This window comes from Belonocnema kinseyi, chromosome 6, assembly GCF_010883055.1.
Source record: "Belonocnema kinseyi isolate 2016_QV_RU_SX_M_011 chromosome 6, B_treatae_v1, whole genome shotgun sequence".
Taxonomy (NCBI): domain Eukaryota; kingdom Metazoa; phylum Arthropoda; class Insecta; order Hymenoptera; family Cynipidae; genus Belonocnema; species Belonocnema kinseyi.
In genome coordinates, this window is record NC_046662.1 from 145,693,970 (window position 1) to 145,709,679 (window position 15,710).

The following is a 15,710-nucleotide window of genomic DNA, read 5'->3' on the forward strand; positions in this document are numbered from 1 at the left end:
ATAATTCTATACGAAAATAGTTTTAGAAATAGTTAAACTTTAACTCGAGTAATTTCTATTAAAACTTTAAATTAATATTTTAACTAATCTACAGACATTTTAATTTTTAAAGTTTTGAAATTTCTCTCTTTTATAAATTTCAGCCTGAAATAATTTAATTTAGAGATTGTCGAATTGGAAAACATACATTTTAATTTTGAACAATTTCAATTTATTTAAGATTATTAATTTTGTATGAATAAACTTTCAAGTTTACAATTCAAAATTTAAAGACGTGAACCATATCGAGTAAAAAAAAATTTAATTTCGAAAGCTTAACACAGCTTTCAATTTTTGTTGATCCCATTTTCAAAACTCTAATCTAAAAAGATTTCAATATATTCAAGGTTTTGAAATTTGTCTGTTTTCTAATTTCGATCTGAAGCTTTAAAAAATTTCAAGAGATTTCAAAAGATTTGAGATATTTGCGGATTTTTTAAAAGTGTCAAGGAATTATCAATTTCTTTATAATGTAAAGGAATTTTAAAGAATTAAAAAAATTTTAGAAGGGTTATTTTTTCAAATCCAAAGGAATGTAGAAATCTTAAAAAAAGTTCTAGGTGTTTCAAAAGATTTTGAAGGATTTGAAAATTTTAAAAAGATTCCAAGGAATTTTCAATTGATTACGATAATTTAATATAAGACGTTGAAAGTTTTGATATGTTTTGGGATAATTAAATAGATTCTAATGAATTTTCAATTGATTTCAAAAGATTTTAAAGGATCTTAAATATATGAGGATGTTTAAAAAGATGTCAAGGAATTTTCAATTTATTTTTATAATTTAAAGAAATTTTAAAGCATTTCAACAATTTTAACAGGGTATGTATGAGATTTTAAAGGATTTGAAATATTTTAGGTTATTTTTAAAATTGCACGAAAGAGGTTTTGAAGGATTTTACATATTTTAGGATGTTTTACAGCATTCCTGGTTGAAAGTGGAACTACTTTGTTAAAAAAAAAATTAGTTGATTCTTCAACTTAGTTCAAAAAATGTTGTTAAAAATTTAAGTATTTTGTAGAAAATTCTTTTTGTTTTTGGCATTAACTATTCTATGTTTCGTTGATAAGTGATCTTTTTTAGTTGAAATTTTTTTTATTGGATTGTATACTCGACTTTCTTGATGGAAAATCAATTTTTTTTCTCGAAAATTTAACTGCGGTTGAAGATTAATTTTTTTTTGTATAGAAAATTAGTCTTGGTGGAAAATGAATTTCTTGTGTGCAAAATTCATGTATGTGATTAAAACTGCCTTTTTTTAGTATGCAATTCAGCCTTTTCGATAAAAATTTAACCCCGTGTTAAATAATCAAAAATAAAATTCAACTCTAATCAAAAATGCCTTCGACATGTTGGGCAATAACCATCTTAAGTCTGTGACAAAAATGAATTGTTTAAACAATTAATTTTTTTATAATCAAGACGTGGTTGTTAAATTGTATCCTTTTTTCATTTTCATTTCAAACTTCGCACTTTCGTCATAGAGACGCACCAATTCCTCATTCATTGTGGTATCCCAATTGATGCTCTCCCACGGTATTTCTTTCGAGGTGGTTGGCTGCAAGTAGCTAACGCTAGCCAAAGCATCCTCAGCAGGCACAGTTGATGTTCCACCGTTTTAATTATTTAAATTTCGTATATTTAGAAATATTAATGAAGATTCTTTACATTTTATCTTCGATTCTTAATATCAGGCGTTAGAAAAATTAAAATTTAACGTTAGAAATGATTGTATGAAAAAGTTCCAATGGTTAAAAGATGGAAACTTCGAAACAAATGTTAAACTTAGAGAATTTAGGGTTAAAAAAAATATTTCATTGACCGTAAGACCGAATATATTGCTAAATTTAGCTGAAATACTGATTATATATATATATATAATAGTAATAATATCCATATTATATACACATCAAAAATATAACCTCAAAATCGACGCATGCATGAAATTAAGAATCAGGCGCAACATTAAAATCGCCGATTTCTTCAATTTATTTCAAATGAGGATCGAGATATAAATAGAAGACCACCGAAGTTTTCCGAAGCTTTCAGATCGCAAATCATCGCGCAGCAGAAAACCTGAAAACCCTGAAGTTCGAATCGTGCATTTTCGGCTTACACACAAACTTACAGTGCTAACCATGCACCTTCTGTTTTGCGTCTCCCAAACGGTAGGTATGGTGGGGGTAAATTTCTAGCTCGATCTGGCAGAACTGACTTGGACCTTGAGCTTGAACCACACTTCAGCTGTTGACCCACTGACCTACTTGTCTCCTACTACGGAATCGATCACATATTACTTGGAAATAAAACATAAGGGGCGGTAACCAAATAAACTATTATTAACGGTATGGGAATGTCGCATTAGCAAATTTTGACAGCGTGGACCCCACATTTCTACAGATATAGACGAGACAGCTGGTCGTGACTACTGATTGAATTGAGTCCTGCGTTGGGACTACGTTACCGTGTCAGAAGTTGAACGGACCTCTTTTTCTAACGTTTAGTGATAGAAAGAGAGGTTCGTTCCACGTGTAAATATACCATCAGTTGAAATTTTTTTGATAATGTTGGTAATGTAGGTGTCTGCCACTTGTCCAACACGCCTAATTTGTTATGAGTGAAATGAGGTTACTTTTCTTTCGCCATCATTATCGCAGTAAATAGCCACTCCGTAATCATAATGAAGTACTGAGGGAACATTGTTTTACTCATCGTTTATGTGTGGACTGTGTGGACCCCGCATAACCGCATTACAAGTGTACGATAAGCCACTTGATAGAGCTTTGTCTAGTGGCCGCCAAACTTCATGTTTTCGTGCCCATTGAGAATACCGAACTCTGCAAAGGCAAAGTTTCAGGCCGAGATTTTCATTAAAAAAAAAAAACAGTTCTAAGGTTCAAAAAATTGCAAGGAAAATCTGTCAAACAATAGTCTCACTTTTCTTGTCTTTACAAACAATTTTTAGTGAAATTCCTACCTAAATGAATTACATAAACGTAGTTTGTGGTCTTCTGGTACATTTTACAAAATTTTTGTCCAATATTTTATATATAAAAAAACTTCTTAGGTTAAAAAAAGATCTAGAAGATTTTGAACTAGAAAAGGTCAGTTTTCAATTTAAAGTAGAACGGTTAAATTTTCAGTTCAAAAAATTGATTTTCAACCAAACTGATAAATTTTCGAAAGGATGAATCTTCAACTGGAATATTTGAATTTTATACCTATCAAAAAGAAAAATTTTCCACCAATAAGATTAATAATATACCAAAAATGGCCAATTTTCCACAAGTTCCATGAAGTTTTAAAAGAATAGTTTCATTTTTAAATAAAAAATAACAATTATTAATCAAAAAGCTTATTTTGCAAAACAAGAAATGAATTTTTAATCAAAATAATGAATCTTCAATAAAAAGGACTCATTTTCTTCCAAAATAAGTGGATATTTAAACAAAATAAGTGGATTTTTAAATTAAAAAGACAAATTGACAACCAAATTGTTGAATTTTTAACTAGAAAAGATCAACAATCTATCTGAAATAGTTCATTTTTCTACTGGAATATTAAAATTTTTAGTTAAAAATTGATTTTGAATAAACTAGTTACATTTTTAAAAAGAGATTAATTATCAATAAAATAATTAATCTGCCGATAACAGATCAAAAGTAAATTCCCGGTTTTTAAATTGAATTCCCGGTCATTTCCTGGTCCATAAAATTCGCAGTCATTTCACAGTTTGCCGATCGTGTCACACTCACTTTTTTTTCAGGCTCGGAAAATTTCTGGGGAAATGTTGATTTACTTTAATTTTCCCAAGTTTTTTTTAGTAAGAAACAGTGGCAATCTATTCATTGCGGTAATAAAATTACTTAAGTTGTTTAATAATTGTGTCCTATTGTTTTGAACTAATTTAAGGTTACTTTGCGGAAATAGTCATTCAAAATTTGTTTTTCTTTTCATGGTAGTTATTTTGTTTATAATTTAGTTTTAATTTGAAAATAGGAAACGTCAAAAATAGTAGGATATCTCAGCTTCATTAATATATAAGCAAATTTAGTTGTCAAATTGTAATTACGAAGTAAGAATTAGTTATCATATGTGCATCAGACGGGACCATGATTTACCTTTTAGAAAAGAAAGAGAAAAACTTTATTGTCGATAAGCCACTTGGGTAATTATTTGTTCCGCGATGAATAAATTGACACCGTTTCTGAATAAAGAAACTAGGCAAAATTTAATTAAATCAACATTTTCTTAAGAAAATGACCTTGAGTGAACTTTCAATGTAATTGTAAAATTATGAAAAAATTTGAGCGCAATATTGAATTGAAAATAACACAATTCATACGCGCCAGAATTAAATAATCTAAATATAGCGTCAATTTAATTGAAAAAGAGCGTTTTTGCCCTCAGATGGCCTTGAGCGACATCTGAAATTTTTTTTTAATTCTGAAATAAATCACAGATCATTTTCTCAGCAAAAGGAGCAACTTATAGGGGTGCTAAGTTTAACTTTTAAAAAAGGTATTCGATTTTAAACGAACAGGAATTCTCCAAATTAAAATCATTGGAACATGTATCCACTTTTGTGGATTAAAGAACAGCTTTTTCAGACTCGACACTAAGAAACTTGTAAGAGAACTGCCTTGAGAATTTTGAAAATTCCTGCTCGAAAGACCCAAGCTCTGAGAGAGTTAGGAAGAGTGCTGATTTGAATTCAGTTGATTGGTTCACATCTAACTAGTCTGTTTAATTTTAGTATAATTCAATTGAGTTTAAAGATGAACGAACAGAATTCTGAATGTGTACAGTTACCGAAAATATACTTGTAAGATTTTTTAAATTGAATTATTTTGTTTTTGGTGAATTATCATGATAATTTTTCATTATATTTTCATTATATGTGTACAAGTCTGCAATTTTAACATACAGGGATGTGCAAAAGCGATCGCACACATTTTCTTGATAAGTTCTCATTCTCTTGATAGTTAATAAGTTCTCTTAATTTTAATTATGCCAGACCTAAGACATTTTTCTTGAAAGGGTTGATTGCTGTCGAAATTCTAAATAAGGTGAGCCCAGGGTGAAGCCAATTTGTCTATTTCTCAAGTAGATATTGCAAAATAGTGTAAATTTCAATATTTTCTTGAATAATCTTTTAAAATTGCAAGTACTTGAAGCTGTAACCAAAAAGTAGGAAAAACTTGAAATTTACACTATTTTTGCAATATCTACTTAAAAAATAGACAAATTGGTTTCACCTTGAGATCATTTTATACAGATTTTCGAGAACAATCAACCGTTGAAAGAGTAAATTTTTAGTTCTGACATAATTAAAATTAAGAAAACTTAATCAGACATCAAAAAAGAAGTGTGCGAAGACTTTTTCTCGTGCCTGTAAATGTTCATAGTTACATGTACACCTATAATGTAAAATTGATATTAAACCAGTTTTCTATTACTATATATTAAAAAGATTAGGCTTTCACATACCGAACTAAGCATTTCATTCCGATCATCTAATGTTTTATTTCATAGCATTTATGTCACTTTTTTTAATTTCCAGGAGAGACAAATTTGAATTACGAATAAATACAAATTTTTTAAATTTTCTAAAACAATGATTTTTTTTATTAGAGAGAGATTCTTCTAGCCTGATATCGCGGAGTAACATCACGATTTTTACCGAGGTTTTGTAGTTTAACGGTTTTTTTAATAAGAAACTTAGAATATTTTAGATAGGTCAGAGTAGTAAACACTAGATGGGGCAACGTCACCCCGAATTTGCATTGCTTGCGTACGTAGCCGCCACTTCTGTCCGAAATTATGTTTTTTTAGTGTGATAGACTAAATTTGATTTCCTTAAAAACAGGCTGATGCAGTAAAATTGGTGAAAAGGTGAATTTTATGCTTAGGTAATGTAGCCTATATTTTAATGAACCGAAGCTTTCAAGCACTCTCCATTTACGAGTGTTATATTGGGTTTAAACTATCATATTTAACGCAATCTTTTAAGTAATTTGTGACCAATTACTGTTCTCAAGATTAAAACTGAAGATAAACTTAGCGATTTTTGATAAAATATGAAAAATCGCATTTTACTTAGTTAAACAAAATAAATGTAAGGAAAGAAAATCTCGTTTTTTATATAAAAATGAAATCTGTTCGCTATTTTATAGATACTAACAGTGATGTAATCGCTATTTTTTCAAACTTTAGGTTCCAACTGAGTTTTGCGATAAACTTCCGAACTTTTCAACGTACCAACCAAGAATTTTTACGACTACAGCTTTGCAGCAAGAAAAAGTAGAATTAACTTGGGATGAAACTTGTACTGAAAGAAAGGAAATAACTCGAAAATTAAATTCTGGAAGACTTGACGAACTAAATGAAAGTCATTTAAAAACATTGCTAGCTTGTGAAACAAGTGAAGATGAATGTGGTAAGTTTCTTTTTTATCTCATTGCTTCTCAATTTGTTCCTTTTTCATTCTACGAGGTGGGTCATCAATTTCATATCTTGTGCTAAAAAATAATCCATCAATACCAAAATTTAATAAGGAAGCAGGGCTGACAGAGACTAATGCAGCCTGAAACGTATTTCAAAGTAAAGTGGAAAAAGTTAAACTTACGGGGTTTATTGAGTAAACTCATAAAAAAATATATAGGCGATTTTCAAATAGATTTGTATTTTGTTTACCGGAATACGAGTGAATTAAAGTGCTAAATAATGCAACGTAAGGTTTCCTCTATGAGCAACTAACACCAACAGATGTTTTAAGTGTGTCGTGAGAAGACGGAACGAGCCAAAGATGACAACTTTCTGCATCCAGCTTGCAAGTTCCTTGGCATGTTTTTGGCAGGCGGATACGAATTTTAGCTTACGAGCGAATGATAGTTTAGCACCTCCGAAAGCACCGATCACAGGGGAAATTACTTAAACCGAATATTTTGTGTACAGTCGCTACAGCTCCTTTTTAAAGTCTTAATACAATGGAGACTGCTGTCCGAAAATCGTAGTTACAGAAAATTTGGAACTTCTATTTTTTGACAATTGATTCTATCTTTTACGGAGCTTTCGGCAGGGCGGGTTTGCAGCCAGCAGCCTAAGAGCGTCAGAGATGGTAGTAAAGCACTCTTAGAACCGCATTGTGTGTGTAGAGATACGTCGATTCTTGCATTCTCGGGCGAACAAACTCTTTGCAACGAGGAGAATACTGAAGAGAAAGAGAAGGTTCAGTGAGAATCAACAGTTTCTCATTAACCCATCGCGCCTTTTCAGCTATTGCCCTGTGGAATTTAATGAAGATATGGATAATATCATCCGCTTCAAGGTGTTTGCGAGAACTTCATAACATCACAATATTAACATAGCGGCACGAAGAACTTTTCTGCTACAGGGACAGGTGTTATCAATAACTTCTGGCGGAAGAAGTTTACTTCTACACATCAGCATCTGGTCCGCATATTGACCGCATATTTAAATTCGGAATTACTCATTCTACAATGGTTGGTGTTAGGAGGCACTATACTCCTTCCGAAAAATGCGACTTATCCATTTCAGAGAATTGCAGGCCAATACATTGTTTGAAAGCGCTATATAAGATCTTTAGAGCTGTCCTAAACGACTGGATTCTTTGCAGAATAAAGCCTTGCCGCGGTTAACAGGTAGCCGGTATCATTTTCGTAGATGGCAGTTATACTGCGGGGTTCTTTAATCCTTTTTTAAAATTATTTACTGTGATAAAATTTTTTAACATGGGAAAGCTCTTCAACTTATACGTAGAGATCCCTATTCAATCGGATAGCGGTCTATCGTCATATAATAAAAAATCCATTTTGTTCCATTAATATTACAAGCATTTTGCCTTTCTTATGAGTTTCACTATCTATATCTGGTGGCTAGTAAGTGTTTGCAACAATAATAGGGGAAGTGGTCTTACTTTTTGTGAATAACCAAAGGCAGCTTTCTAGTAAAGTACTAGAGGCAATACCTGGCAATTTTTTGCTAGTGTTAGGATACCGCCACTCGCGCATCGCATTATTTTTTCTTTTATTGCGTTTACATAGTGCACATTATATGATTATAGGAATTTAGGTAGCTTACATTTTTCGTTTACATTTGCGAACCATGTTTCCAAGAGAGAAATGTTAGTGTAATCGAGTAGTCTAGCCTGTTGTTTCCTGTCTAATTTGTACAAATTTTTAATGCGACTTAAGTTCCAAAAACATATCTTGAAAGCCGACTCACGATAATGCCGGTCTTTTACATCTTTTCTGTGCTTATACCTTAATGCGCCCGTTTTTCCAGAGATTGCCGAATTTTCTAACTCGCTGATTCCGCCTGGTAGTCAGTTTCTATTCATTGGATCTGTAGCGTATCTCTTGGGAACCTGTGCATCCATTGTCCTGTTGTCCGGGGATGTTTTCCTCTTGTTGCTAGTCTTTGTCATCTCCTTGACCTTAGGTAGAGTTGTAGAGGATATCATTGACTACGATTCCATATTTTTTTACCTAGGCTTTGGATCTTAAGTTTCGTATCTCAAACCATAATATATTTAAGAGTTTTTCGCTCCTCTCATGCTTCCTTGCCTAAGTCAATATGAGTGAAAAGAACGTATTGTTATAAAATTTTTAAGTTTCATAATTCTAAAAACGTTTAAATTTATATGATTTTTAATTGGAAGCTTTAAAAGTAAAGTAGTGATTTGAAATTTAATTATAAAGTATTTCCATGCAAGCGGGACGCCATGTTACTTCAAGCAGAGAGAAATTGTCCATAGTGTCCAAACTCGGTCGAAAGATTTAATTCTCACGAGACTGGTGCCAGTTCCGACGTATGTGGTATGAAGAGAGAATATCGGCTGTTGTTTTTTCTTCTGTTTATAAAATAGCTTAGTCGCGTTTTAAGAAGGACTAGCTAAATTAAATCTCACAGTGTTAATACAATTGCAAAAGAGGAAATTGCAAATTGTGTCAAAAGCAGTTAAAAATGTTTGCAACATTTTAACTGTGTTCAGTGTTTATTGACATTTTATACATAATTTTGATTTTAATTTTCGGTATATGTCGCTGTCTTCTTATTGGCAGTATGTTTACCAATTCCAAACTAAGGTTCTAACTTTTATTTCAAAATTTATCATTTTTTTCTCAAATCCGTGCTGCATTTTTATAATTTTTTTGCTTAGATGATACTTTTTTTCACAGGATTTTCATTTTCAGAGGGCCCACTTTCAATTGGAATATCGTCCAAAATTCTTGAAAATTTCTTCAAGAATGCTTAGTATTCTTAAAAATGTTGATGCATTAACTTTTTTTATTCTTTTTTAAATTGAAATTTAAAAATACCTATTTTGAGAATATTGGAGTTATAGTTCTTTTAAATGAGCAATAATGACTTTTTTTTTAATGCAGGTAATTTTTATTTAAAGAATGTTTGTTTGGTTTAATGCATGTCAAGCATGATGCTGTGCATAAATTATGGAAACTTTTATTCTGAAATTTTCAATCACGTACCACCATTTTTTAGGGTCCAAAAGTGGTTATACAAAATTACGTAAGACGATTTGGTGTAAGGGAGTAGTTAGTAAAATCTTACTGTCTGTCATGAATGAAAATAGAATGAACATAGAATTAAACAGATTCATTTTTAACAAAAAAACTTGCACTTTTTAACAAAAAAGATTATTTTTCTACCAAAATAGAGGAGTTTTGCACAAATGACATAAATTTTAAATTTAAATACATACAGTTTTAACCATATGAATAGTTTAATTTCCAACTACAAACATTATTCTTCTACAAAAAAAGACAAATTTTCAACAAGTTAGTGGAACTTTCTATTTCAAAAAATCAGTTCTCAACGAAAAATGTAATGGTTACTACTTCAACTAAAAAATATTTTTATTTTAAATAAAAAATAGTTCAATTTTCCACCAAAAAGATTAATTTTCTACCAAAAAGTCGAATTATTAACAAAATACATAAATTTTCAACTAAATAGTTGAAACTTCATCTAAAAAAGATACATCTTCTACCAAAAATGGATCAGTTAAGTTTCAAGTTAAAAAATTACTTATCCAAAAAGCTTAATTTTCAAAGAAAAATGTACTTAATAGTTGATATTTTAACCAAAAACATTTAAATTTATGACTTTCTGTTTTAATAATATTTTTCATTACTTTGTAAAAATAGTAGGTACAGTATTTTACTATTTTATTTTTAAATGAGGAATATTAAGTTATAAATTTACAAAAAATTTCATAATAAAGATAATTATACAGAACAATAACACTAATACAATTTATCATTAAATTTCGAAATGCGTAGCAGATGGCAGCACTTTAGATTTGAATCACGAATCCTGAACATCCTGATTTCTAAATTTTCATTCATATTATACGACACTAGGGGTTTGGGATGTGACAGATCACTTTTCTGTGATCAGTCAGTAACACGCGCATTTTTTAAAGGGGGACTTTGAAAAGGGGTTCGAGTTGCGACCAATCACTCTTCTGTGACCAGATACTAACAAGTATTTTTCAGGGAAATCTGAAAAAGGCTTAGAGATATTGCCGGACTACAAAGTTGAAATGCGGCAAAAAATGCCGTATCTGTATATACTAAGTTAAAGGTCTACCAAAAAATATAAATGATCAAGACAGTTCGTACATTTTCAACAAGTATTTAAACTTTGAAAGAAGAGGATGGACGTACCCCAAAATAAGCGAATTTTTTGATCACGTAATTGAATCTGCAACTAAAAAAATTAATTTTCGACCTACACTTGTACAGCTAAATTTTAAACCAACCAATTTCTAACGGAATAGTTAAGTTTTCGACAAAAAAAATTATAAAAGAATTTATCTTACCATGGACACTCGATTAATTATTAGAAAACTAAAAATCCTTGTAGCGTGGAACAATGGATTTTTATTTTTGCATCGCAGGAAGTTGCTTCAAGAAACAACTCAAGACTTAAACCCACCGCTTGACCATTGAGAGTAAAGTGTCGACGGGCTAAACTTCAGAAATTTTGATTCTAATTTGACTTCTGTAATTTTGAACTCAAAGGACCCCGTACTAAATATATTGAAAATGGCTCTCCGTGAAATTGGCTCTAATTTTGCCATTTGGCACATCTTTTCATGCTGAACAAAATATGTTAATGCTAAAGCTTAATCTTATGCGCCATTTTGACGCTACAGAGCATCGAAGGTTGATAGTAAACCGTTCAAGTATACACACCAAGTATAAGGAATATATACATAATGCATGTGACTACTTATATGTACATGAGTTTGAAAAGTGAGTGGGGGGTTTGCAAGCCTGAGTGACTGAGTAATTGAATGATTGAGTGACTGAGTGATTGAATGGCTGAGTAATACAAGGGAAGAGAGAGCAAATGAATAAGCGTATCATGTAAATAGTGAACATAATGAAGTGAGTGAGGCTGAGTGATTGAGTGCGTGATTGAGTGAGTGAGTGAGTCAGTGAGTGATTAGGTGAGTGAGTCAGTTAGTGATTAGGTGAGTGCAAAACAGTGAGTACATTTTTACGTCTTTTTGGAAAGAGATACAAAGAATGCAAACTCACCGTTTTATTAGTCTCTTAATGGTGCTGCTCATTTTCTTTATTAATAATGTTCAGTAACCTGCTGTCCGGATACTTAACGTTTGGTTGATGTCGAGCGTACCCAAAGTATCATAGGATGCAGGCGACATGTGCACAGGTACCCAAGGTCCTGGCTCCTGATTGACAGGTACAGTAGTAATCACTTATTACATTGTACTTTTCTATTTCTTCTTCATCGTGCACACTGTATGAAATGATGACTTGATGCGTCGTTCCACGGCAAAATCGAGAATACTGTTTCAATCCTATCAGCCCAGGGACGTTTATATTCATATCAACTTCAATTTCTTCTCCACCAGCTCTATCTAGTTTATCTTCAATATATGAAGGAGCTAGATTTACCTGATAAATACCAATCGTAAGATCTCGTAAATATTGTAAATCAAGAATAGGAAAATTAGGAGCCACATTTTGTTGAAGTCGAACCCACTGAGCGTGTCGCATGCTTAGATTTTTAACCTCTACAAGCACTTGTAATACGTTTGGAATTTGTCTTTTCCGAATAATTTTTTTTGCGTGTTCAACTGTTACGCCTTCTATAAAAAATGGTGGGTGAAATCGATTAATGATTGTGGCAGCGATGGAATAAAATTCGTGAAGGTGTTGTAGATGAGGCATAATAATTGTTCCTTTAAAGAATTTGAAGATGGAGCAAAAATGTCCATTCCTAGCCTCAACGATCCATCGATTCTTCGTGTCCATTCTGAATAAATTCCGGCATCCAGCAAGTGATTCCAACGCGCTCTAGGCATGGCGCGACATCCCTATATCCTCTGTCAATCAAGAAAATCTCGTTCCAAAATCCCTACATCATTGTTGTGAAAATCCGCAAAGTATGGTCCCAATGAAGCAATATAAAGCCATCTGGAGCAACAATCATAGTACGTTTTATTAAATCTCGATGTTTGTGCTAGGGGAACGACTGACCTAAAATACGGAAATTGCTACTTTTCTGATTGTATGTTTAGGTACAATCCACTGCAGCAATAGCTTTTGCCTTAGTATTGCTTGGAATCCGACATTCTGAGGAACAAACCTATGGTTGAAAGATTGTCTCACTTTTGATGACCTCCCTCCCTCTTGAGGTATAGGATCACAGTATGTAGAAAGAAATGAGAATGGTTCTTTGCGAATTGGCCAAATTCATTTGAATTCTTCGTCAGTGAAAGAACTATTATCTTCAAATTGATTTCGATTATTCGCCGCATGCCTTAGTTGTTTCATAAATATTTGTAACTCTTGTCCTTTTATTAAATATGGTCGATTAACTGATCTGAGACCTTCCAGAATTAATCTCGGGTAGCGTCCCTTGTCTAGCATTGCCTACTAAGCAAAATGCACTTGCTGTTTGCGTTAACACATCTAACGCATTGTACTTGGATCACCTTCTACAACACGTATTTCATCTGATGTTGATCTGTTAGAATTAATGCATAATCTGGATTCATTATTCAAGTCAAGAGGTGGGTGATTGAAAGCATCCCTTCGCCATCGTTTGTTATTTATACAAAATACAAAAAAAAGATAAGTACTTACTTACAAAGGTAGCGATCGGTTATACATAAAACATTAGGTTACTGAATGAATACTAAATTTCATCGGTAAAACAACTACATTTTTTTAAAGCTGTTAACTTGAAGAGGTTAATATAGTTTTATGCATATCTGTATACCACTCATCTGTTTGAAAAACGCAATGGCGTATTCATGCATCATACAGTAGTGTTGACGTATGCCTTATTTGATAAAGTAGGCTGTGATTTCAAGTCTAGATTTAAAAATATACAAACAGCCAAACTCATTGGCAAGGCACACATGAAGACTACTGTATATCTCGCTTTATAGACTAAAGTTTTACATGAAATAGGTCGTCTTCTTTATTTAACAGTTGGAGATAAACAGCTCTGTATATTATGCATTGAATAAGTAATAAACGAGGGCGAATCGAGGGCAGATAAAATGATATGAACCTAACGTAGAACGACTTATAAAACTGCCTTCAATCATCGTTCACTGAAAAAACAGGTAGTACTGAGGTCATCGGTCAAAGATGACCTTGAACTTCAGCTGAAGGTTCTTAGGCTCAACCCAGGTATGGGTCGGGTCCTATCTGTACTACTTCAGCTCAGGTGTTTACGAAAAAGGTCCAAGAATTACCTCGACGTTTTTCGTAAGCACATGAGCCGAAGCCGTACAGATTGTACCTGGCCGATATCTGGGTCAAGCCTAAAAACCTTCAGCTGAAGTTCAAAGTCATCCTTGACCCATGGCCTGAGTACATGTTTGGACGTAAAATTTCCCGCTCTTTCGATTTCCGTTGTCTAAAATAGGGGTTCCTATTGAAAAAAAAGTTGTCCTTGAAATAACCTTGAAGGTCAATCTCAAGTTCATCCTTGACACATGACCTGAGTGCATGTTCGGATGTAAAACTTCCTGCTCCTTCGATTACATTTGTCAAAAATAGGGGTTCCCATTAGAAAAAGTTGACTTTAAAATAACCTTGAAGGTCATGCTCAAGGTGAAATTCATGTTCACCACTGGATTTCTCGTTAAACGTTACTCCAAGAATGACCTTGATCTTTTTGAAAAACTATTTTGTCTGGAAAACTATTTACGTGTTTTGTTACTTTTTGGACACCCTGTATAGATAGCGGCTAAGGGTGCGGAGTGAAGTTCACGGTCACGGTCTATCAATTAAATGACGAGAAAGCCATGCGAACTAGCCTTCAATAAGTAGATTGATCGTTCTCATAGGGTCTGTGGTAACAAATATTTTAAAAAATTTCATTTTTGTTTATTTTTAAATAATTTTATCTCAAATATTTTTTAACTTTAATATTTTATTTGCATTTATTACTGAATACTGAATTTAAAAAAAATGGCTATAATTTTGGTACCAATAGGAAAATTTGTTTAAATTCGAAAAATTAAAAAATTTTGACCTCATTGCAATGTTTTATTTCAAAATGTTATTAGAGTGTTTAATTTGTACAGCAAGAACGAAGATTACTGGAGCCAAAGAAATGTAATTATGTAGTACTGAATACGCCCAATCAAATAATTTTCGGATCGAAGAAAATGTGTTTGGATTCAAGAAATAATGTTTACCGAATGAAACAATCATTATTCTTATAAAATTAATTTCTTTCGATCAAAATTTTTTTCGATTTGACGTATTCAGTACTACATTTCTTTGATGCAAGGAATTTCAAAAATTCGGTTTCTTCGGCCAATCCCATTATTCTGCTATTCTACATACCTAAATCTCCCTTTATGGAATTTTATTGGGTATATGTTTTCTGGAATTTCCTCTCTGATTAAATCATATATTTTCGTAATGTAGAACTTCGAAAAAGATATGTAACTAGTGTTCGGAAATATCTAGCGAAACATGTATTAATCTATTTTTTAATTATTTTTTATTATTTTTTGATCATTTTAACTTTTAATCTTAGGTTAGTCATGGCCGTCGGCACTTAAACTAAAGCCGGGATGTATAGAGCAAGTCATCACCGTGTGGAAAGAAAGGATGGAAAAAAGGCTATAGAAGGTGAAGGGCAGGTCGGGAATAGGAGCAGTTGACAGGGGGGAGGGCGAGAAGCAAGGTTTTTGTGAGAAGATGGAGATTATAATAGAAGAGAAAGTAGGAGAGCTTAGAAATTAAAAGAAGGAGACAGCGGATAGGGAAAGGATAATAGCAATAGAGTTAAGAATGGAGAGAAGAGAGAGGGCAGAAAAGAGAATGAAGTGGCAGTGGTGGACTTGGAGAGCTGGGAAGAAAAATTATGGGTAATGCGTAACAAAAAGAGGATAAAGAACAAGAAGGTTTTCATCGATCAAGATTTGACGAGGAAGGAAAGGACTTTGCAGAGAATGTTAAATGACAGGTCTAGGAAGGAGAGGAGCGAAGGGAGAGCGGCGAAGGTAGGGTATCGAAAAATAAAAATAGATGAGAAAATGTGTGTATGGGACCAGAAGAAGGAGGTGTTGAAGGAAGTGCAGGGGAACTTGTTTCGTGGGAAGTAGGGGGGGGGGGGGGGG

At 32.7% G+C, this 15,710-nt stretch overlaps 1 protein-coding gene across 5 annotated transcripts in view; it reads left to right on the top strand.

Moving 5' to 3' along the window:
• LOC117174319 (ESF1 homolog) overlaps positions 1–15,710 on the top strand; it is a 247,024-nt gene that overhangs the window by 209,089 nt on the left and 22,225 nt on the right. For all 5 annotated transcript variants that reach the window (XM_033363327.1, XM_033363328.1, XM_033363330.1 and 2 more), the window contains one exon: positions 6,257–6,479. In XM_033363327.1, the coding sequence (XP_033219218.1) occupies positions 6,257–6,479 (223 nt within the window). The remainder of the gene's footprint in view (positions 1–6,256; positions 6,480–15,710) is intronic.